Source organism: Myxine glutinosa, chromosome 5 (genome assembly GCF_964187855.1).
Source record: "Myxine glutinosa chromosome 5, kmMyxGlut1.1, whole genome shotgun sequence".
NCBI lineage: Eukaryota > Metazoa > Chordata > Myxini > Myxiniformes > Myxinidae > Myxine > Myxine glutinosa.
This window is the reverse complement of record NC_136265.1, coordinates 90444861-90469988: the sequence shown is the minus strand read 5'-3', so window position 1 is coordinate 90469988 and position 25128 is coordinate 90444861. Positions and strand designations below refer to the sequence as shown.

The window sequence follows — 25128 nt, the reverse complement described above, 5'->3', positions numbered from 1 at the left end:
AAGGCCCCCCATTACCATTCAGCTGGTACTCATTTTGGTGTGAATGTGTCTCCCCCAGGGATCGTTATTCTCACGTCTCCCCCAGGGCCAGGTGGGTGTGAATGTGTTTATGAGGGTAGAGGGAGTAATGGCAGACAGAAAGATGTCAATGAGTTTGAAAGGGAAAGTTCTGATGCCGTGTGTCATGCCAGCCTACCTTCATGTTCTGGAAACGGTGGCACTGGCAGAGGGACAACAACAGAGGCTGCAGGTTTGTAAGAACAACTCGGTGAGGAGGATTGCGGGAGTGAAGAGGGTGGATAGAAAGAGGATGGATGAACTGAGGGAGGAGATTGGTGTGCAGATGAGTTTGACGGGGAGATTGGTGAAATGCCGGCTGAGATGGGCTGGACACGTGGTGTTGATGGGGGAAGAGAGACTGGCAAAGAGAGCGGATAGGTTGACTGAGCAAGGTAAGAGGAAAAGAGATAGGCTACGGTTGAGATGGGAGGATTGTGTGAAGCGGTATATCAATAAGGTGTGTGAGCCTGGTGTTGGCTTTCCAGTTAAGGTGGTTGGCTTGATGGTCTTTATGGTCCCGAGTTCAAGCATCTGTCATGGCATTGGCTTATCACCATGCGGGCCTGTCATCCTTCTAAAGTTCACAAAATGAGTACCAGCTTACTGGTAATGGGGGGGTGTTGCATCAGTGGTACAAACACACCCACAGAAAGTGATGTGCAGCTCAGCAACCACAGACTGCATATGAACCACCACCACCCATCACATGGGAGTTGCTGGGGAGTGGAGAGAGTTTGCTGACAACAGAACAGAGTGAAGTGGAGGTGTATCGTGGTCAGGATAGGGCAGAAGCTTGGAGCCATTGGACCTCACCCCTTATAACGGGAAGAGGAGGAGGAGAAGAAGAATTGTTCTTCCTATTTCCTGAGCAAACATACTGCATTTAATAAATATTTATATGCAGTTTATACATTGAATTTCCGAAGAAACTTTGCTTTCCCACAGGGTTCAAAATATCTAACTTTACAAATGGTCTTCCTTTTAAACTTTAATACAGGTGAGTCAATCCTACTTCCCAGTGTGATGAACATGAACTGAATTCCCACGGACATGTTCCAGAGGAATGTTGTTGTTCCATCCGATTTTCTTCAAAGTGGTTTTGTAGCGGTTCCCGCTGAATGTACACAATCGCCTTGCACCTGCCAGGACGCGGCCAGGGCGCGATCGCCATGCCGGGCCGGGCTCGTCCGGACGGGCCCAGACGCGCCTCTCCTGGGCATGCCCGGACTCGCTGTTCCCGGGCACGCCCGGTCTCGTCTTTCCCGGGCATGCCCGCTCTCGCCTTTGCAGGGCTCGCCCAGAGCGCCCGGGGCACGCCCAGCCTCGACTTGCCAGGCCGCGTCCAGGACGCCCGGGCATGTCCAGACTCGCCTTTTCAGGGCTCGCCCAGAGCGTCCGGGCATGCCCGCTCTCGCCTTTCCAGGGCTCGCCCAGAGCGCTCGGGCACGCCCAGCCTCGACTTGCCAGGCCGCGTCCAGGACGCCCGGGCATGTCCAGACTCGCCTTTCCAGGACTCGCCCTTGACACCCGGGCATGCCCGGTCTCGGTTTTCCCGGGCAAACGCCCCGGCATAAATGTGTATATATATTGCTGCCCGATAAACGGGCTTGTCAGAATACCTGAGCTGTTTTGTTTCAATAAAGCAACTCGGACGAATTCCGTCTTTGGTCGCGTCAATTCTTTCGACTCGTGTTGTAGCACAGCTCCTTCACTGGCGACCTACCGACATGGACACGGCAGTGACTCTTAAACTGCCTACCTTCTGGGAGGCTCACGCGGCTGTTTGGTTCGCCCAGACGGACTCCCAGTTCGCCCTGCGAGGCATCACCGCGGACGTCACCCGCTTCCACCACGTCGTGGCAGCGCTCGGTTCTGCCACCGCGGCCCGCGCCCTGAGCCTCCTCGAGCACCCGCCGGCTGCCGACAAGTATGACGTGCTGAAGACGCTCCTCCTCGACGCTTTCGCCCTCTCACCGGCGGCACGCGCACGGCGCCTGCTCGACCTGCCCGAGCTCGGCGACACGCGCCCATCCGAGCGCATGGACTATATGCTCTCGTTGCTCGGTGAGCACTCTCCGGATTTTCTGTTCCGCGAGCTGTTCCTTCGCCAGCTGCCTCACCCGGTACGCCTCGCCCTGGCTGGCACGTTGATCACCGATCCCCGCGCCCTCGCCAGGGAAGCCGATAAGATCTCCTCGGCGGGCCAACACATCGGCGCGGCTACCTGGAGCCTGCCGCCGTCCGAGGCGATGCCCATGACGCCCGAGCGCCCTGCGCGGTTGGAGGCCGAACTGCCGGTGCAACTGGCGGCCGCCACGCCGCGCCGACCGCTTCCGACACGACGGCCGGGGCCTCCACCTGACCAGGCGTGGTGTTATTACCACGCCAGGTTCGGACACAAGGCTCGGACGTGCCGACCCCCGTGCACTTTTGGCAAGTCGGGAAACGGCTGGACCGGTGTTCATTCCCAGCCATGAGCGCCGGCCACTCGGGCAACTTGCTTTTTATTCGGGACAAAGCGTCCGGGCGGCGTTTCCTTTGTGACACCGGCACCCAACTGAGCGTCATACCCGCCTCCGAGCAGGACAGGCGGGAAGCCGTTTGCGGCCCCTCTTTGGTCACTGCTAATGGCTCGGCCATACGCACTTTCGGCCCGCGCGACATCACCCTCTGCTTCGGCAGCCAGCGCTTTCAGTGGACCTTTGTGACCGCCTGCGTCCCCATGGCTTTGCTGGGCGCCGACTTCCTCTGCGCGCACGGGCTGCTGGTCGACGTCAAATGTCGTCGCTTTGTCAACGCCGAGACCTTCAGCTCCCTGGCGTGCACGATGAGCAGCTCCGCGTCGACCGAACTGGCGTGCGCCCTCCCGACGGCGAACGAGTTCGCTCGCCTGCTCGCAGAATTCCCGGCCCTCACGCGGCCAACGTTTTCGGCCGTCGCAGTGTGGCATGGGATCGAGCACCACACACCCACTACGGGCCCGCCGGTCTACGCCAGGGCCCGCCGCCTCGACCCGGCCAAGCTCGCCGTGGCAAAGGCCGAGTTCGACGCGTTGGAGCACCTCGGCATCGTGCGGCGCTCCAATAGCACGTGGGCCTCACAACTGCACATCGTGCCAAAGCCGGGGGGCGGATGGCGCCCGTGTGGCGACTACCACCGCCTCAACGACGCTACCACCCCCGACAGGTACCCGATCCCGCACATCCAGGACTTTTCCGCCCGTTTGACGGGACGGGTCATATTTTCCAAAATTGACCTGATACGGGGATACCACCAGGTACCTGTCCGGGCGGCCGACGTCCCGAAGACGGCCGTCGTCACACCGTTCGGCCTGTTCGAATTTTTGAGGATGCCGTTTGGCCTCAAGAACGCGGCCCAGGCATTCCAGCGCTTAATGGACGGCATGCTGCGCGACCTGCCATTTCTTTTCGTCTATCTGGACGACATCCTCGTCGCCAGCACGTCCCACGCCGAGCACCTCCTCCACCTCCGAACACTGTTCGGTCGCCTCAGCGAGCACGGCTTAATTGTCAACCCGGCCGAATGCCACTTCGGCACGACGACCGTTGACTTTTTGGGCCACCGCATCACCAAGACCGGGGCCGTGCCGCTGCCGACCAAGGTCGAGGCCATCACCACGTTCCCGCGTCCCCGTTCCATCAAGGCCCTACAAGAGTTCCTCGGCATGGTGAATTTTTATCACCGATTCGTGCCCCGCGCTGCTCAGCTCATGCGGCCCCTTTACGGGGCAAGCCGGCCAAGCATGACATCGTTTGGTCCATGGCCATGGACGCGGCCTTCGCGAGCGCAAAACGGGCCCTCGCCGACGCAACGCTGCTGGCTCACCCGGTGCTCAACGCGCCCATCGCCCTCACTACGGACGCCTCCAACTACGCGGTGGGCGCCGTCCATGAACAATGGGTGGACGAGGTTTGGCAGCCACTCGCTTTTTTCAGCCGGCAGCTCCGGCCGAACGAGTTAAAATACAGCACGTTCGACCGCGAGCTGCTCGGTCTATTCCTGGCCGTTCGCCATTTCCGACACCTCCTGGAGGGCCGCCCGTTCACGGCTTTCGTCGACCACAAGCCGTTGGTCTACGCAATGGCCAAAGTCACGGAGCCGTGGTCGGCCCGCCAGCAGCGCCACCTCTCCGCCGTGTCGGAATTCACCACGGACATCCGGCACGTCGCCGGCAAAGACAACGCCGTGGCCGACTGTCTTTCTCGGGCCAGCGCGAACGCCGAACGCGGTCCACCTCGGCGTGGACTTCGCGCTCATGGCGGCTGACCAGACCACCGACACCTCGGTGCAGGCCCTCCGGGCGGCGGACATGGGCCTCCGCCTTGCCGACATCCCCTTCGCGGGCACCGTCCTGCTCTGCGACATCTCCCAGGGCCAGCCTCGCCCCATCGTGCCCGTTTCCTGGCAGCGCCGCATCTTCGCCTCCATCCACGGCCTTTCTCACCCGGGCCGGAAAGCTTCTCAGAAGCTGGTGTAGGCGCGTTTCGTCTGGCACGGCCTTCGACGGAACGTCCACGACTGGGCCAACGCCTGCACGGCCTGCCAGCGGGCCAAGGTCCACCGCCACACCCAGGCCCCGCTAGCACCTTTCACCGTGCCTGCACGGCGTTTCGACCATGTCCACGTGGACCTGGTGGGTCCCCTGCCCCCATCGCGGTGGTTCACCCACCTGCTCACCATGGTGGACAGGACCACCAGGTGGCCGGAGGCCGTGCCCCTCACCTCCACCACCACCGCCGACGTGGCGCAGGCGTTCATCGCCACCTGGGTCGCGCGCTTCGGCGCACCGGCGGACATCTCATCCAACCGCGGCCCACAGTTCACGTCCGAACTTTGGGGCGCGGTCGCCCGCTCGTTGGGGGTCACGCTGCACCGCACCACGGCCTAGCACCCCCAAGCCAACGGGTTGTGCGAGCGGTTTCACCGCTCCATGAAGGCCGCACTCATGGCCGGCCTTCAGGATGACGGTTGGACCGACCGGCTGCCGTGGGTCCTTTTGGGCCTCCGCACGGCCCCCAAGGAGGACCTCCGGGCGTCCGCCGCCGAGCTCGTCTACGGCCAGCCGCTCCGCGTCCCGGGCGAGTTCGTGCCCGACGCTACCAGTCCCTGGTCCGCCGCACACCAGCGCTCGGACCTCCAGGAGGCCGCCCGACGATTTGCCCCCGTGCCAACGTCCCGCCACGGTGGCCCCCAGTCCTACGTCCCCCCGGCGCTTCGCACAGCGGAGTATGTCTTTGTGCATCATGACGCACACCGGGGGCCACTCCGGCCGCCGTACGATGGGCCCTTCCGGGTCCTGCGACGGGGCGACAAGTCCTTCGTCGACGTCGGCGGCCGGTCGGACCGGATCTCTGTGGACCGCCTCAAACCGGCGCACGTGGACGTCGACCGACCACCACGGTTGGCCCTTCCTCCGTGGCGAGGCCGCCCCCCGTCTACAGTTCCCCCCGCTCGACCACCCACCACCGGATCGGACCCCCCCCCCCCACGACCCTCCAGGGGTCGCTTCGGCCGGGTCATCCGGACCCCCCTTAAATTGACCCTGCCGGTGCAGGTCGATTCTGGAGGGGCGTGTGTAGCGGTTCCCGCTGAATGTACACAATCGCCTTGCACCTGCCAGGGCGCGATCGCCATGCTGGGCTCGTCCGGACGGGCCCAGACGCGCCTCTCCTGGGCATGCCCGGACTCGCTGTTCCCGGGCACGCCCGAACCTCCCGGGCACGCCCGGTCTCGTCTTTCCCGGGCATGCCCGCTCGCGCTCTCGCCTTTCCAGGGCTCGCCCAGAGCGCCCGGGCATGCCCACTCTCGCCTTTCCAGGGCTCGCCCAGAGTGCTCGGGCACGCCCAGCCTCGACTTGCCAGGCCGCGTCCAGGACGCCCGGGCATGTCCAGACTCGCCTTTCCAGGGCTCGCCCAGAGCGTCCGGGCATGCCCACTCTCGCCGTTCCAGGGCTCGCCCAGAGTGCTCGGGCACGCCCAGCCTCGACTTGCCAGGCCGCGTCCAGGACGCCCGGGCATGTCCAGACTCGCCTTTCCAGGACTCGCCCTTGACATCCGGGCATGCCCGGTCTCGGTTTTCCCGGGCAAACGCCCCGGCATAAATGTGTATATATATTGCTGCCCGATAAACGGGCTTGTCAGAATACCTGAGCTGTTTTGTTTCAATAAAGCAACTCGGACGAATTCCGTCTTTGGTCGCGTCAATTATTTCGACTCGCGTTGGAGTGCAGCTCCTTCAGTTTCTTATTTATTACCTGAAAGTTAATGATGTACGGAAACTGTCTGCATATCAGCACACCTATGGCATGGATTACATCTGAACACAAATACTCCTTCATACACATCCCCTGTGATTGTGTGTAAGGCCTTCTCACCATTGAATGTCCTCATCCTAAAATTGCTGAGAGGCTCAGATTTTATATCAACATCTAAACTTTTGATTGTTTTATATTTGGTGAAATCAACATTCACATCAACATGTAAAATAATTAGAGTATTAACTTAAGAATCTGCACCATGTCCACTTTCTATTTCGGGATGTCACATGGTGTGTGTTTGTGTTTGGTGAAAGTTCAAGTGCTGTAACTGATTTTGGGAGAGGATAATGTCTCAAGTACAGAGGTACTTCACATGCCGGTACTTTATCAGATCAAGGTACTCAGAGTGGAGCAAACATCAGGAAGAGTGGTATGTTTGTTGCCCCTCTCAAGGTTCACCGACCATGGACGCTCAAGTTGGCTGTTGGAAGGATTGCTATCGTGTGCAGCTGGGATCAGAACATCCGACTGTGCTCGCGTGTGGAATGAAGGTTGAGAATGTGGAAGGATTTCCTGAGATTCTGCAGATAAAAATAGAGGATGTGAACTCCTTTGGCATAGAAGAGGAGCAAAGCGACCAGCCGAATGGTGAGTTGTGTGATCAACATGACTTCTGATGGGATCTGAGTTTGGTTATTGCCAAGTTTTTTTATATACATGATCGAGGCTCGTGGAGGAGATGGAACAGAATGGAAGGGAATAAAATAGATTGGAGAAAACAACAATAGCAGAGTCAATGTGAGAGTGAAATGAAGGGAGAAGGGAGAAGGACACATGCAGATTAACAAGCTGCAAACAATTTGAATGAAACACAACAATGAGAAGGGGAAAGGGGAGATGAAACAGAAAAATAACAAGCGTTATGCCTCGGTCCCCCGTTGGTAAAGTGATGTGAGTTGACAAAGTGGAAGACGCAGAAAACATGGAAGAATCTAATATTTGCGAGTGGGTTGGAGACACACCCACACACCAGATTAGAAGTTAGTAGTTCGTTTATTTTTCACGATATTCCACTCACAAAGTTCAGACATATATGTTGGTGGCCATCTTGGATTTTGACGTGGCGACCCAATTTTCAATAGGGTTCTTCCTTATGCCGAGATACACCCACACACCAAATTAGAATTATTTCCTTCCCTTACGCATGCACGCACGCACGGACGGACGGACGCATACACGGACGGAGGGGAAAACCATTGTCCCCCTTTCGCTCCGCGGTGCGTCGGGGGACAACAAACCAAACAACAACCAATGAACAAATGAAAACAGATGAGGGAAAGGGGGAAAATGACAATGACCTGGAAAAAGGGAATGCTTTGGAATGGAGTAATTTGTGGTGGGAAAGATAATGGTTGGATCGGGGATTATGTGAGATGGTGATAAGCAGCTGTCTTGAAGACCTGGAGGGAACAATGACATTGAAGAGAATGTGGAACGTGTTTCCACAGGTGGTAAAACAGAGGAATGGATGAGTGGAGGTGAGCAGTGATTCTAGATTTTGAGAATTTCACCAGAAGGTGTTTGCTGGTGGATGTGTTACCACAGAAACCTGGAGGGGAAGGACAAAGCATGGAAATGGCAGACCAGAAAGAAGGCAGGATAAGAGACACCACCAACCTGTCTGTGGTGTGAACGTCATAGGCACGCAGACTCAGCTTCATCGCGGGAGATTCCAATTATCTTGAGGCCTTGGTTTCCACAGATGGAGCTGAGAAAATGAGGCAAAAGAGCCAGGCAAGAGGGGGGAGCAGTTTTAATGTTGATGAAGCTGTTGATGAAGTCCTTGTTAGTGGATAACAGATCAAGTGTGTTAAAGAAGGACTTTGCACACTGGAGGATGCACACTCTTGCTTTGAAGGCCAACTGTGAAATGTGGTTTCCCCAATAAAGATCATAGCTGATGATGAGACCCAAAAGTTTGAGTGACTGAACTTCTTTATGAGGATTGTTAAGAAAGGAGGTTGGAGGGTTTGCCAGATGATCCTTTTCAGAGAGGGAGAAAGTGAGAGTGTGAGATTTGTCAGAACTGAGAAGACGCATTCCAAGTGTTTGAGCTGCTTTTGATTCTATAAATGTCTGAAGAGAGGGAAGAGGCTGCTGCTTCTCTGAAAAATAAGGCATGTCATGGCAAAAGGTAAGCCTGGTGTTTGCTTAACAGCAGCGACCCCCTATCGTTCCATTGAAATAACACCAGGTGGGTTGATTCAGCCTGTCATCCTTCCGACGTCGGCATCTAAATGGTAAATGATCATAACTGAGTATATGAAACAACAACAAAGACAAAGGGTGGTGCCATCAGAAAAGACATGGAGGATTTTCCAGAGAGTCAGAGAGATGGTTGATGGAAAAAAGGACGAGACCCACCACACTGCCTTGGGGCAATACATCCTCAACAGGGACAGGAGATGAGAGGATTCCATTGAGAGTTAAGCTCAACACATGTCTGGGGAGAAAACCCTGATCTTATGTGTGACATTGAAAGCCTCCATCCATTGTTGAGAGAGCAGAAGAATAACGTTTATGGTCGAGTCACTGGGTGTGAATCTGAACTTTTCAAAGAATTGCTGTGTTTTGAGTCATTGTTCCGTCCTCCCTCATAAGATTTCCCTCATTCGGTCAACTGTGCACTGGAAGGAATGTATGGAGACAAAAGGTCTGAAGGTGAATATTGGAAAAGCAAAGGTGATGGCAAGTGGTGAGGTGGAAAGAACTGGGAAGTGACCGTGTGCTGTGTGCGGGAATGGTGTCTGAGTGAACTCAATTCCATGTACAATGTGCACTGTGTGGGTTCATCAAAAATGTAGTGGCCTGAGAGGGTCATTAACCAGTGTGGCAGCTACATTCAAGTGTCAGGTGTGCACAGAGGGAGCTGCAGATGGAGGAAATGTTGAGTTGGATCTTGGAGACTGCATGAAGCTGGAAGGTGTGAAAACATTTTGCTATCTTAGAGACATGCTGAATGGCGAAGGTGGATCAGACTCGGCAACGGTTGCGAGAGTGAGATGTGCATGGAAGAAGTTTCGGGAACTGAGTGGCATGCTGACGAGGAGGGGAGTGTCGTTGAAGCTGAAGGGAAAGGTGTATGCTGCATGTGTGAAAAGTTTATGATTTATGGGAGCGAGACATGGGTCATGAACGTAGAGCAGCAACGAAGGCTGGAAAGGGTGGAAATGTGAATGGTTCGGTGGATGTGCGGAGTATCGTTGAGAGAGAGGAAGACGAATGATGAATTGCGAAAGATGATGGGAATAGAGCCTGTGATGGATGCTGTGAAGAGAAACAGGTTGAGATGGTTTGGTCATGTGTTGAGGAAGGATGAACCCCCGCTCAAGGCGAACCCCCCGCTCTAGCAGGGAAAATGGCCTTAAAATGCCGGTTGTGTTGTTGATGTTGTTGTTGTATTGTTCATGCACATTAGATGAACAGAATATGCAGATTCGGCCCCAATCAGTTTTTTTTTTTTTTTTTTTTTTTTTTTTTTTTTTGTATACAAGATCGAGGCTCGTGAAAGAGCGAACATTAATCACACAGAAAGACAAACCGACACATAAAACATATAACATCGGGAGCGGTAGACAAGATGGGGAGAGAGGGGGAAGGACACAAACAACATTTGAGAGCAGGGACCGAGAGACATGGAGACATCGAGAGATCTGAGAGAGGGCGAGGGCTTTGGGGGGGGGGGGGGCATGGGAAGGGGGCGGTGGGAGAGGTATAAAACATATGGACACTGCCAGGACTTCCAGGAAAGAAGTTGGAATTTCAAACAAGGTGGATCTGGGGTGAATTAGCAGGGGTAGAAAAGATCAAGGTTTTGGATGGGGGAAGATAAGAGATGGTGGTGAACAGCTGTTTTAAAGACCTGGAGGGAGGAGTGGGATTGAAGGGAGTGAGGGAGTTTGTTCCAGAGGCGGGAGAAAAGAGGAATGAAAGAGTGAAGGTGAGCAGAGAGCCGAGATTTCGGCAGTTTAACCATCAGAGGGTTGCTGGCAGATCTTGTGCGACCTGTAGGAATATTTGGGGGACAGAGCACAGAGAGAGCTGGGGGTGCAAGGCCGGAGAGGAGTCGGTAGAAGACAGAAAGACCACCTACCTGCCTGCGGTGAGTGAGTGAAAGGCCCTCAGAGATAGCTTCATCGCGGGAGATTCCAATAAGTCTGAAAGCTTTGGTTTCAACAGCGTGAAGCTGAGCTAGGTGTGAGGCAGGAGCACCGGCCCATAGGGGAGAACAGTATTCCATTGAGCTGCGGATGAAAGCCTTGTATGTGGTGAGGAGCTCAGGTGTGCCGAGGAAGGACTTCGCACGACGGAGGATGCCCAGTCGGCGACTGGCTTTGGAGGCCAGCTTGGAAATGTGGTTTTCCCAAGAAAGATCATGGCAGATAGTGAGACCCAAAATCTTGAGCGACAGAACTTCTTGGAGAGGATTGTTGAGAAAGTAGATGGGAGGGTTGTCCAGTCGATCTTTTCGGAGAGACATAGTAAGAGTGTGAGATTTGTCAGGATTGAAAGACATGTTCCACTTGTTTGACCAGTCTGTGATTTTGTCCAGGTCTTCAGAGAGTGAGGAGGCAGCAGACTGCCGATCTGAGGGAAGAGGAATGGAGCGGCAGAGAGTGGAGTCATCAGCAAAGAGATAGAGAGGATTTTCGAGAGAGTCAGAGAGATCATTGACGAAGACCAGAAAAAGCACGGGGCCCAGAACACTGCCTTGGGGAACTCCAGCCTGAACAGGAAGAGGAGATGAGAGAAACCCATTCAGGGCCACACGTTGACGACGACTAGAGAGGAAGTCCGCCAGCCATGCGTGGAGATTTCCATGGATACCAAAGGAGGAGAGTTTGGTGAGCAGAGCGGGGTGCCAGACCGTGTCGAAGGCACGTGATATGTCGAGGGAGACAGCTCTAATTTCCTGTTTGGCATTGAGTTTTCCTGTTTTCAAACACTATGACGCCAGTGCCGTAAGACATTTCATCAATACATGCACATGTTTAATATGTCACAAGATTCAATTCGTCATGCATGTAACAGGACCCCAATAAACCCACCACCAAGAAGACTATGCCCAAACATCATGCTGAAATGTCAAAGCACAATAACATACACGGACTCGATCAGTTCCCTTCGTTCATATTACATAATTACAAAATAAAAGATAACATCAAATGGTTCATCATTACCTTGGTTCCTAAGGAACCATGACAAGAGGTTGTCTGACATTGCCTCTGTTGGAGTTAGTTTTCTCTATCTTGAGAAATGAATTTAAACAAAGAAATTCAGTTGAATTGAATTGATTCTTCCTCGTCTCCACGACTCCACGGACACAACATGTCCAATAAGTCTCGACCAAATCCATCCATAACTTATTGAGATATCCTGCTATGTATCGTTTTTCGCCCAATCTCCCAATGGTGAACAATCATTAAAAAAAAATTCTCGTAGCCAGATCCGAATCTGGATCTTCACCAAAATGTATTAATTTCGTCCTTGTCATATACGCTACATCTCTGCCAAATTTGTCCGAATCCGTCCGAATATTTTGTTCATAAACGGACAGACAAACAGACAAACAGGTAGACGGGGTGAAAACATAACCTCCATCCACCTTTGATGGATGTCATCATAATTCTGCTACTAATTTCTCCCACAATATCACAATGCTTTGACACGACACTATTCCCATGGGGAAAGTTTTTGTTTTCTCTCCAAGTAAGACCTCAAATCAATTATTTTAATGCAAAATTTATATTTATTTAGCTATTTTAAGAGTCTGGAACCAGCTATGCATGTAACACAACACTGCCTGCATTTACTAAAAGTTACCTTTTCCAGATTTATTTGTGAAAGTGGAAGTGAAAACTGAGCACGACATTGATGTTCGCCTGGATCGACCCGAACCCAATGATGCTGAAGCTTCTTTCTTCAAGAATCATCCCCACGAAGGTTTCTGTGAATGTCTAAACATTTTGATTTGAACAGTTTGATGATGAACTCTGGTGTTAAAAAACATAGGGACATTACCCCTGGCGCTCACCTGGTAGAATAAACAGTATACTGCACCGACTAAAGGTATTTAAACCAATTTCAATGGTTGCTGGAGACAGGGCAGCATGTAGAATCATACGAACATAATCATAAGACTTCAAACAAACAAAGAAAAAAATACCTATTTTGGGGGGCAACTCCCACTCCGCCCCATATACCTCCCAAGACCCCAATTTTTCGAATGCCTTGAACAAACATTGGTACATCAATGGTGATTAAGGTTTGGTGACGTTTCATTGAAATTGTGTGTGCAGTTTTTGAGAAGAAAGCAAATTCCTATTTTCGGGGGTCAAACCTGAATCCACTTTGACCCCGGTAGACTCCCTTAGACCCCGATTTCTTTCAATGCCATGAACAAACTTTAGTCACAACACAACAAATATAATTTGTGCCAAATTTGGTCGCAATCCCATCAGCGGTTTCGGAGAAGAAGTTTCAAGTGTTTACGGACGGACAGACTGACTGACGGACAACGCGCCATCTCATAAACTCAGCTGAACTTTGTTCCAGGTGAGCAGAAAAGCTAGAGCAATGCAACTCTGTCGTCAATATGCATCCGCATGTCATGGGTAGATGCCCTAGTTCAACAACAACACAACATGCATTTTAAGGCCATTTTCCCTGCTAGAGCGGGGGTTAGCCTTGCGGTCCCCATGACGATCTTCTCCATCTTGCCCTATTTTTCTGCATCTCTCCTTGTTAACCCCCTTGCCCGCATTTCTTCTTCCACCATCTTTAGCCAAGTCTTTCTCGGTCTTCCCCATCCTCTACTTCCTTCTACATTCATTTCCATCACTCTTCTCAACCAGTCACTTTCATCCTTCCTCATCACATGACCAAACCATCTCAACCTGTTCCTCTTCACAGCATCAATCACAGGCTCTATTCCCATCATCTTTCGCAATTCATCATTTGTCTTCCTCTCTCTCTCAACGATACTCCGCACATCCACCGAACCATTCGCATTTCCACCCTTTCCAGCCTTCGTTGCTGCTCTACGTTCATGACCGATGTCTCGCTCCCATAAATCATAACACTTCTCACACATGCAGCATACAACTTTCCCTTCAGCTTCAACGACACTCCCCTCCTCATCAGCACGCCACTCAGTTCCTGTAACTTCTTCCATGCACATCTCACTCTAGCAACGGTTGCCGAGTCTGATCCACCTTCTCCATTCAGCATGTCTCCGAGGTAGCAAAATGTTTTCACACCTTCCAGCTTCACGCCATCTCCAAGATCCAACTCAACATTTCCTCCATTTGCAGCTCCCTCTGTGCACACCTTACATTTGAATGTAGCTGCCACACTGGTTAATGACATTCTCAGACCGCTACATTTTTGATGAACCCACTCAGCGCACATTGTACATTGAATGGAGTTCACTCCGTCACCCTTCCTGCACCCAGCACATGGCTACTTCCCAGTTCTTTCCACCTCACCACATGCTTTATCACTTGCCATCACCTTCGTCTTTCCTATATTCACCTTCAGACCTTTTGTCTCCATACATTCCTTCCACTTGTTCATCTTTTCCTTCAGTCCATCCATACTTTCCGCAATCAACACCAGATCATCTGCATACAACAACTCCCACGGTAAACCCTCCTTCACGTTCTGAGCCAGCACCCCCATCACAGTTACAAATAGTAGTGGACTTAGTACCGACCCCTGATGCACTCCCACCTTCACCTCAAACTCACCACTGTTCCCGTCCTTCGTCCTTACAGCTGTGCACGCTCTTTTGTACATTGCCATCACTACTCTGATCAACAATTCCTCCACTTCTAACTTCCTCAATGCCCATGTCAATACTTCGCGTGGAACCCGATCGAATGCTTTCTCCAGATCAACAAACCCAAGAAACAACTTCCTCCTCTTCTCCATGTACTTCTCCTGCAACTACCTCACAATAAAGAGCGCGGCTGTGGTTCCTCTTCCTTGCATAAATCCAAACTGCATTTCGTCGATCTTCACCTCCTTCCTTATCCTCCTCTCCAACACCCTTTCTCATGCCCTAGGTAGATGCCCTAGTTCGCTGTCCTAAAAATAAACAAGTTTGATTTAAATCCCTTCAGCTGGTTTCAAGTATCCCATTTTCACCATATAGGACAGGTGAAGCGATCGATGAAGGTGAAGAATCATCCATGACATCGATTTTCACATCGATCGGTGAAGCGGTTTCGGAGAAGGGATTTTGTTTATATAACAGCTTTCAAGCTAATATTGCTGCCATACCACGTAACATATGGCCTTAAAAAATGTACACTATGCATATGTATGGGTGGGGTCTCATGTTTTTGTGAATTTTCGTGTTTATCGGATAAGGTTTGTTTTTCTATCAAAGATGGCTGCCAAACCACATCACCTCTGATATAATTTTGAAATTAAATTCAACAAATGGTGTTGGATGATGTTTCTAAAATTTTGCATCATCGTGTAAGCTGTTTCAAAGATATAATTGTTTAATATTTTCATTCAATTTAATATGGCTGCCACACCATGTGACCAATTTTGTTTTCACGACCATATTTCAATCACCATGCCGAGTCAACGACATGCAGTAAAGCTTTGAGTCAATGGATTTGGTGCTTTGGGCGCAGATGTTTTTTTCAGGTTTTTCGGTTAAATCGAATATGGCTGCCAAACCATGTGACCTATGATGTCATAAATTTAATATTTCAACACAAATTGGTCATAGATCATGTGCATACTCAAAACTCTGATACCTAAAGGATTGTCACGTGGTCCCCCTCGGTGAAGACCGGGAAATCACAGATAGCAATCGAACGTTAACGAAGGCGTTAGGTTCAAATAGCGGATTTCACGACACAAGTATGGGAGGAAGAAAGAAGAAGAAGAAGCTGGAAGCTTTTACCTGACACGATCTGCGAGCATTCTTCAACCCTGCAAAAGTAACTGAAATGAACCGGATTTTATGGTCAAAAATAAACAGGTTTATGTTTTGGAACCCGAGAACAAGGAAAACGAAAACGTGACGATGAAACTAGAACCTAGTTTGGGATCCCACACACCAGACTTGCACACGGACGACGGGATAATTCAAATGAAAAGAAACGTGTGTGTGTGTGTGTGTGTGTGTGTGTGTGTGTGTGTGTGTGTGTGTGTGTGTGTGTGTGTGTGTGTGTGTGTGTGTGTGTGTGTGTGTGTGTGTGTGTGTGTGTGTGTGTGTGTGTGTCCCCGCTCAACCAGCGGAGGTGTATGGCATTCTCCTCTGGAATGACCACACGTCCTTGGCACGCATGCACGCTATCCAGGCCCCACGGACGGCAGGTGTGCAGCTTGTCTCCCAGCCGCTTTGACGAGACCCCTCTCTTCGTTCGTCAAAGGAACACCGTCAGCAAGAGTCAAGGGCAGAGGTGATCGAGAGGGGCAAGAGGTCGAGGTAGAGGAATCACGAGGGCAGTAGGGAACAAGGTCCGACCAAGAAATGATCCAAAACGAGAAGGCTAAATGCCAGCCAGCCGTGGTTTTTACGTCCTGTCTCTTGACGTCATCGGTCCTCCCAATCAGTCCGTGGCCTCTCGACCGCTAGAATGTTCTTCCCACGTCAGTCCCTCACCATTGGCCGAGCATTTTGCACTCTCCTCCTCATGCCATTGGTCGGTGGCCAATCAGTCCGTTGCTTCCTTCTACCAATCAGCGGGTCGTTCCTTGCTCTGCCCCTGGCCAATCACAAGTCCTTCCTTACTCTGGCCTTTCATTGGTGTGATCTCCCCATCAAACGCCTCGACCGATCCGTTGTGAGGTGGACATGGCCTCAGCTGGCCTGAACAATGTTTTATCGCCATGTTGGCGCAATGCGTGCGCGCTTCCTGCCTGCACTTCCGGTGAGTTTTATTGTGGGGGGAATTTAATTAGTATGTGTGGTGTTATTGGGCCTGCCTAGTGTCTATTGGTGTAGTGCCAAAAGGGACAATGGATAAATCACAAGGTCTCACACACAGGGGGATTAACATAATCCCTACGATAATTATCCCAAGGATCATCCTTGTATGATCACAAAGATACACTTACGCGAACAATCAGCCTAAACAAACTTATTACATGTGGGGTTCCCTACCACGATAATCGGAGCACACTACCTGGACAGATCTACCTGATCTATTTGTAGGTCATTTCACCAGGTTGGGACACAGTGTGTGACATGAAAGTTAATTTTTTAATGGCAATGAATTACATACTCTTGCACCTCAAACGACAGAGTACATACATTGCTTTCATATTCCAAGATATTTCGTGGAAATCTTGTTGCAAAAAAATGTAAGCATGTTGTTAATGACTGTGTGTGCACATATTATGCAGACGTAAGTAACATCGACACCATATTTTAAACTTTTGCTCCTGTACATTTTTATTGCATACATATTTCTCTCTCTTCAGTCACTGTCACATAACCTTATGGGAGGGGGTTTATGTAATTAAAACCATTCAAAGAATCAAACCAGTGTTTTGAGGAAAAATTGATTTTAAAATCCTTTTATTGTGGCTTTTTCAATAAAATTGAAACATTAACATAAAATCTTCAACATCAATGGAAAAATTGCTTCAAAGGAAAACGAAATGTATTAATTTGCCTGTTCACAAATTATTGAACCTTTTATACAACATTTATTCACAAAGAAAGGTCTAAAAATGATATTCTAATGTGTCAGTTAATCACTTTCATCATGGTCTCTGACGATTAACTGATTATTAAATCTGATTAATCTGATTAAAGTTAGCGATGCCGCTACCACGAAACGACCCAATATCATGCCAGGAAAGTCGTCTGGTATCGAGTGGAGATGTTCGCGCGACGATCATTGATTGGTTCATACCATTTCCAGAGAAGGTGTGAATTTTATTCTTTAGATGATGAAATACTCCAACAACAACAACAACAGGCATTTTAATGTCATTTTACCTGCTAGAGCGGGGGTTAGCCTTGCGGGCCCCATGATAATCTTCTCCATTTTGCCCCATTTTTTTTGCATCTCCCCTTGTTAACCCCTTTGCCTGCATTTCTTCTTCCACCACCTTTAGCCAAGTCTTACTCGGTGTTCCCCATCCTCTACTTCCTTCTCCATTCATTTCAATCATTCTTCTCAACCAGTCACTTTCATCCTTCCTCAACACATGACCAAACCATCTCAACCTGTTTCTCTTCACAGCATCCATCACAGGCTCTATTCCCATCATCTTTCGCAATTCATCATTTGTCTTCCTCTCTTTCAACAATACTCCGCACATCCACTGAACCATTCGCATTTCCACCCTTTCCAGCCTTCGTTGCTGCTCTACGTTCATTACCCATGTCTCACTCCCATAAATCATAACACTTCTCACACATGCAGCATACACCTTTCCCTTCAGCTTCAACTACACTCCCCTACTCGTCAGCACGCCACTCAGTTCCCGAAACTTCTTCCATGCACTTCTCACTCCAGCAACCGTTGCCACAAAACAAAACACCCACGTGGCAAATATTCTTTTTATGAGTTGGTGGGAAAAAAGAACGTTTCAGAAAAACTTCTAACCATCATTCTCCCTCAATTAAAGTAGTTAAACTTGCCGAGACCGACGAATATCATAAGGGTTCTTGATAACGTGCCGGTTCATCGATGTAACAAGGATTTTTATTAATGGACACCATGCGTGACGTCGATGTTTCCCCACAACGGGGTTACATGATTTGTGCACTGACATGACATGTAATGTTCCGACTTGTGCACACTCACGTCTATGCTACTGACCTACTATTCATGAGTATTGCTGATTGTTGTCGAAACGTTTTCTTCATGAAATGTAAATTTGAATCTATCACAGAAATAATGTCACACTTTGGTACCATTTTTTTTTGCCCTGGACACCAGTATGATTTTCAAATCTAAAATATAGTATTTCTCTCTAAAATTTTGTATTGTTCATGAGATATACAAGTATACACACACCTTTTACCACAAACCAGTTTACATCAGAAAACATAGAATTTTTGTGATATTTTGCCCCTTTCATGCATGAACTATGCCCAAGTCAGTGTGACCCAACCTGGTGAAATGACTTGTATCACTCTACCCCAAAATTCATAACAGTATGATTATCATGGAATAACCCAAACTTTTTCACATTACTGCATGTATACAACAATAATTCTTTTGTACTTTTCTGCAGTGGAACAAATACCATGCACATGTTTGGGCAGTGGGCACATTTGTCTGGTCATGTGAATCTCATTTTTTTTACAGATCATGTACTGTTGTATTTACAGGTGAATCTACTGAATCTACAAGGGAGACTGCACCAACTTTTATGAACAGTGCAGACGCACACCCGCAGGAATCACCAGATGAAACGAGCAAGAGGACTTTTTACAAACAAGACAAAATGAATGTGGAAATGTTTGCACAGAATAATTTTCACAACGCTCACCCAAGAAAGAAAGCTGAACGTCAATACAAATGCACAAATTGTGGAAAATCTTTCAGTTGCCCAGACAATTTGAAAACACACATGAGAATTCACAGCGGAGAATGCCCATACAAATGCACTAGTTGTGGAAATTCTTTTAATCTGGGATCCAGCCATAAAACACACATGAGAATTCACAGTGGTGAATGCCCATACAAATGCACAAGTTGTGGAAAATCTTTTCATCAGTCATCTACCCTTAAACAACAAATAAGAATTCACAATGGTGATTGCCCATACAAATGCACAAGTTGTGGAAAAGCTTTTAATCATTCATGCTACCTTAAAGAACACATGATTATTCACAATGGAGAACGCCCACACAAATGCACAATTTGTGGAAAATCTTTTAATCGGAGATCCAGCCATAAAACACACATGAGAATTCACAGTGGTGAACGCCCATACAAATGCACAAGTTGTGGAAAATCTTTTAATAATTCATGCCACCTTAAAAGGCACATGGCAATTCACAACAACGAGCGCCCGTATAAATGCACAAGTTGTGGAAAATCTTTTAATCATTCATGCTACCTTAAAGAACACATGATGATTCACAATGGAGAACGCCCACACAAATGCACAATTTGTGGAAAATCTTTTAATCGGCCATCCAGACTTAAACAACACATGATGATTCACAATGGAGAACGCCCACACAAATGCACAATTTGTGGAAAATCTTTTAATCGGCCATCCAGACTTAAACCACACATGAGAATTCACAATGATGAACGCCCATACAAATGTACAAGTTGTGGAAAATCTTTTCGTGAGTCATCTACCCTTAAACAACACATAAGAATTCACAATGGTGATCGCCCATACAAATGTACAAATTGTGGAAAATCTTTTCATCAGCCATCCAGCCTTAAAATACACATGAGAATTCATAATGGAGAACGCCCATACGAATGCTCCATTTGTCGAAAATCTTGTAATTGGCCATCCGGCCTTAAACGGCACATGAGAATACACAATGGAGAATGCCCGTTCAAATGCACAATTTGTGGAAAACCTTTTAATCATTCATCTCACCTTAAAAGGCACTTGATGATTCACAATGGACGTTCCTGAATAATGATCCTTTTCCGAAAAATGAGGGGGACATTTTGAGTTCGGAGAGAACTTCCTCACCTTCTAAAACCCGCAAATGGAGATGATAACGAACGGGAGAACACCTGTATGCATGTATGTATGTGCACAATTTCTGGGAAAAAAATTTAACGAGTCACCTCACCTTAAATAAAATGCATATGAAAATTGAAAATGGAGAACGCCTGGAGAAACGCACAATTTGTGGAAAGTCTTTCATTCACCTATCCACCCTTAAAATGCACATGGGAATACACAATGAGAGATTGGGGCACAGGAGCATTAGCTGCAGGGTGCAGCACGAGTGTAGAAAGGGGGGATAAGCCTTAAAGGAGGGGATGGGTTTCGGAGATTTTTTTATTTTTTTTTTACATATTAGATACACAAATACCACATAAATACACAAACACAATGGAGGTGGATACTTTGAGACCTGTCTGGTCTCTGTTCCACCTTCTGAAACCCAAATTATGGAGATAACAACCAACAAGAACATTCATACAAATGCACAGTTTGAGAAAATAATTCACTAATTTGTGCGTCATCGAAAGAGATTTAAAATTTCACAATTTAAAACACCCGTGGAAATGTACATTGTGTGAAATGCTTTTTCTCAGTTCCACTCTCAAGAATAGGCAGAAAATGACATCTGTCCAACCTCATGAATGAACTTTCAAACTTGTTCCCTTCTTGAAAACCTGATGGCGCCTTGTTAGTCTTTCTCAGGAGTATGGCCCTCCGCTCTCGCTCTCTTCAAATGACACCACAGCTTTTTCCGCTCGTCAGAGATAATGGAATCCATCATCACTGTTGATATGAAATATCTCCTTTCCTCCAACAACCTCATCTCAAATCACCAATTTGGTTTCAGACCAGGTCACTCGACCTTGGACATGAGGCTTTTACTCTCCAAACAATGGATGGAGGCCCTCATCATCAGACATGAGATCAGGGATGTTCCCCAAAAATAGTCATGTATTCATTTTAACTGAGGAAATGTGAAATCTTAACTGAGGAAATGTGAAATATTAACTCGGGAAATGTGAAATTGTAACTGAGGAAATGAGTTTCGTCTTCGGACATACACATATGTACCTACATACATAAAACATAGGCCCTATCTCCATTGTAGTTTGATGATGATGATTGACACAATTTCGCTGAGTGATATCAGTGACCCAAATCAAGAAACCAGCATCCCATGCGGAAAGACACGTGATTAGCTGCAACCAAAGATTTCCCAATGATGGTGAACCCTCTTTTTTGGAGGACACCCTTTTGAACTCAGACTTACCAAGAAGTGCAAAAAGGGACACAGATCCCTTCAATTGAAAAATATTTTCATCAAGATATTGAATTGTTATGAAAATACCTGTTTGAATAAAGTGAAGACTTGCAGCCATGTCCGACACTGATTTATTTAAATAAGAGTAAAATGTGTACAAGAGTCGCAGGATATGTTAGTTGGTGTCGTGTTCACGATTCATCACCAGTCTTTGGTTTGATTACTGAAGGAACAAATCTGATAACAGCTGTAACTGATGTACTGTGTCAGCAAGGAGAGGTGCATTTCAGAGTATACTGTCGCATTTTAATTTAGGTTGTGGTTATCGGAGAGTACGCTGGTACTCACTATGTAGGGATGGCGCGGGAAAAATTGTCGCTCTCATCCGCTACATACAAAACTAAAGTTGGATTATCTTCTTTAAAAAACTCGCTGAGGCTACATATGAGAGTCTACCTGGTCTGTTCAGTTGATTGTCGAGGCAGGGATCACTTTTTAGTTCTCCAGACTGTGGAAAAAGCAAAATAAAGCGAAAAAACGAGATCGGTCAAACCCGGGAATTCATCTTCTTGTTCATAATAACAACAATAATAACAATCTTCTTCAGACGGCATATTTCCGAGCTGCCTCTTTCAATGGCAATGATTTATGCTACCATTCGACAGAGTTTTACTTCCTGCAACATCCTTTGGTATTATAATTCTCATAGCTTGAAAGGATTCCACGAAAAGTACGAAAAATGACCTTCCTAATCCTATGTAAAAGAATAGGACGGGTAGGCGTGGCTATGACTGTCAATCAGCTTGATGGGGGCGGGGCCACTAGACACATTTGCCTCAGTGTCGGCGTTATGTGTGATAATGTTATGTGGGATCAAATAATATCAGCAGAAATATCATGCCTCTGGGAAATGCCTTGTTTTTCAGTTACATTTGTGAAAATAAAATAATGGCGAGGTACCAGTGCTGCACACTGCACATGGGACACGTGATCACGAACCCTCTCGTCAAGGTAAAAGTAAACCACCTGATCAACAAACCATCTCGAGTCACAGTTTCTCGGCACCAGAATCACTACGTCGGTGCATCACTGATGCCGTCGTATAAAACAACCTGAACAAGGAATCCACTCAAATTGCATTTACGATAAATGGAGGTGTGTGTGTGTGTGTGTGTGTGTGTGTGTGTGTGTGTGTGTGTGTGTGTGTGTGTGTGTGTGTGTGTGCACGCGTGTATGTGTGGGTGTGCGTGTGTGTGTGTGTGTGTGTGTGTGCGCGCGCGTGTTTCTGTGGGTGTGAGTGTGTGTGTGTCATACTTTTTCATGTCAATTAATTACGTCCTGTTCAAATGTGCCTTTTAAACCTTGAGACTGCTGAGACCCCTTAAACCTTGGAAGACCCTTAAACACTTCACCCAAAAGACCCCCAAGGACCCAAAAGACCCAGATGACCCAAAAGTTCCGTGGACCCAAATCACCCAAAAGTCCCCGAGGACCCAAATCACCCAAAAGGACCCAAAAGTCCTTGATGACCAAAAAGACCCACATAACCCAAAAGTCCCTAAGGACTCAAAACACCCAGATGCCCCAAAAGTCCTTGATGACCCAAAAGACCCACATCACTTAAATGTCCACAAGGACCCAAAAAGTCCCTGATGACCCAAAGGTCACGAGGACCCAGATGACCAAAAAGTCCACGAGTACCCAAAAAACCCAGATGACCCAACAGTCCCTGAGGACCAAAAAGACCCAGATGACAATGATGACTCAAAAGTCCCTGAATGCCCAAAAGCGCTGACATTCCGTGTTTCTTTCAATTTTGTTTTGGCATACTGCATCGCCTGGAGTGGTCAATGGTCAATTAATGGTTTCCTCATGTCTATGCCCTATTAGTGTTACCTCTGGCTACTGGGGTTGGGGATTTGGGAGAGGGAGGTGGAGGGGGAACAATGATGTTATTATAAAAATTATGCCGGACACCCTCAGTACACCACTGGTGAGCACGTCTATAAAGTTTGTACTACAACATTTGTAAATCAGTAGTAGAACATCAGCTACTCAAATATTATAATACTTATTCAGATGGTGAAGGAGCAATGCTCCAACGCGAGTCGGAAGGATTGACGCGACCAAAGATGGAAATTCGTCCGAGTTGCTTTATTGCACGTATCAAACTCAGGTACTCTGAAAAGCCCGTTTATCGGGCAGCAATATATATACACATTATGCCGGAGCGTTTGCCCAGGAAAAGCGAGACCGGGCATGCCCGGGCGTCAAGGGCGAGCCCTGGAAACGCGAGTCTGGACCTGCCCGGGCATCCTGGGTGAGCCCTGGAAAGACGAGTCTGGGCGAGCCCGGGAACAGCGAGTCCGGGCATGCCCGGGAGAGGCGCGTCTGGGCCTGTCCGGGTGGCCTGGACGAGCCTGGCATGGTGATTGCTCCCTGGCGATTGTGGTAGGTGCAAGGCGATTGTGTACACCCAGCGGTAACCACGACAATGGTGTATTTCTGAGCTGGGCCTCTCTCAATGGCAATGACGAGTTTTACTTGGTGCAGAATCCTTTGTTATCATTTGTTTCTCCAGTTTATTTCTCCAGTTAAATATTTACAGATACCCTCGGAGAGCGTGTTCTCTCGTGCTCAACCGAGGCCATTGCAGTTTTACACGGCCACGCCCTTCCCTACACCGACTCAATCAACCCTGAACTGTGCTATGCGCATGCGCAGATAAGAAAGCGTGTCACGTGTACATTGTGTTTGACGAACGCCTTTCTGATGGTTTTTCGTGACTGTATTTTTGTCTGTAGGGATTGTTTTGTGATGGCAATTGGCGCCCGCGGAACTACGAAACTTCCGGTTAGTGCACCCTCCGTGACAACAGTCACGTGATTGGATACGTTGAAAACAAACCACAACAGGGCACGTGTTCCAGCTTACTTCCGGTAGTCTCGCCCTCACCGATACTGTTAGCTACTCTCTAAACCAACATCATCCTCATCTTGTTTCGGACCGTTTTACAGACTGTAGTTTGTCATCCCCACATTGCCTTTTGAATTTAGCATGAATTTTTCTGTTCACTTATTGAATATCCCATGATACCTTTCTTTAAATAGTTTGCCTTTCATTCATGTGTTGGTCGTTTGGTAATATTGTGTACCTGGGATGAGCAATGATCCCAAGAATGGTGAGGGAATTGATGTTTGGGAAAGGATGGAATTGCTATAGTTTCTCCAAGGTCTGTGTCTGAACACGAGGCCACATTATTTTCTGTCTCACTGATGTTCTCCAGGTATGCAATCATCATTTTCCTCCAATCACCATCCTTTTGGCCTGCTCGGATACCCTGGAGGTGTGCACACGGCTCTGAGCGATCTCACCTTTGTTTGACTCTCATCCCAGCTACAAACTGCCATCCTGGTTTATCACATGCAGGAAATACATCAATATGTGCAACATCTCTCAGATGGATGTTAAGCTGGGGGTCCTGTCTGTTAGCATTAGTTGGTGGATGTTACATATACCATGGTGTCTTTCACAAACTATGAGTGAGTTATTACGCACACCCTGGACAACTTGCAAGCAAATACCTGCTCACTCGCTCTCGTAACCTGATGGATTGTTGACCCACCCAGGATTGTAATCCCCGACACTCTGTGTGGAGATAGAGAATGGTACCTGGTGATGAGTGTCCTTTCATCTCCAATCCCATGAGAAGTTTGAGTGACTCCAAAATCAAGAAAATCTTTCAATCCAAGAAATTCTCACATTGTCATCTTCCCTCTTCAAAAGGATTCGATCCTGGAAATGTCACGTGTTCATCCTGAACTTGTGGTTCTGG

At 48.5% G+C, this 25128-nt stretch overlaps 1 protein-coding gene across 2 annotated transcripts in view; it reads left to right on the top strand.

The window, feature by feature from the left end:
- LOC137428465 (uncharacterized) overlaps window positions 1-21406 on the top strand; it is a 32944-nt gene extending 11538 nt beyond the window's left edge. The window contains exons 2-5 of one of the 2 annotated variants that reach the window (XM_078778365.1): window positions 59-91; window positions 6791-6985; window positions 12230-12340; window positions 18714-21406. In XM_078778365.1, the coding sequence (XP_078634491.1) occupies window positions 6802-6985; window positions 12230-12340; window positions 18714-19990 (1572 nt within the window). In that variant the 5' untranslated portion in view covers window positions 59-91; window positions 6791-6801 and the 3' untranslated portion in view covers window positions 19991-21406. The remainder of the gene's footprint in view (window positions 1-58; window positions 92-6790; window positions 6986-12229; window positions 12341-18713) is intronic. The other variant, XM_068118383.2, reaches the window with a different exon arrangement.
- The last annotated feature ends 3722 nt before the right edge of the window (window positions 21407-25128 follow it).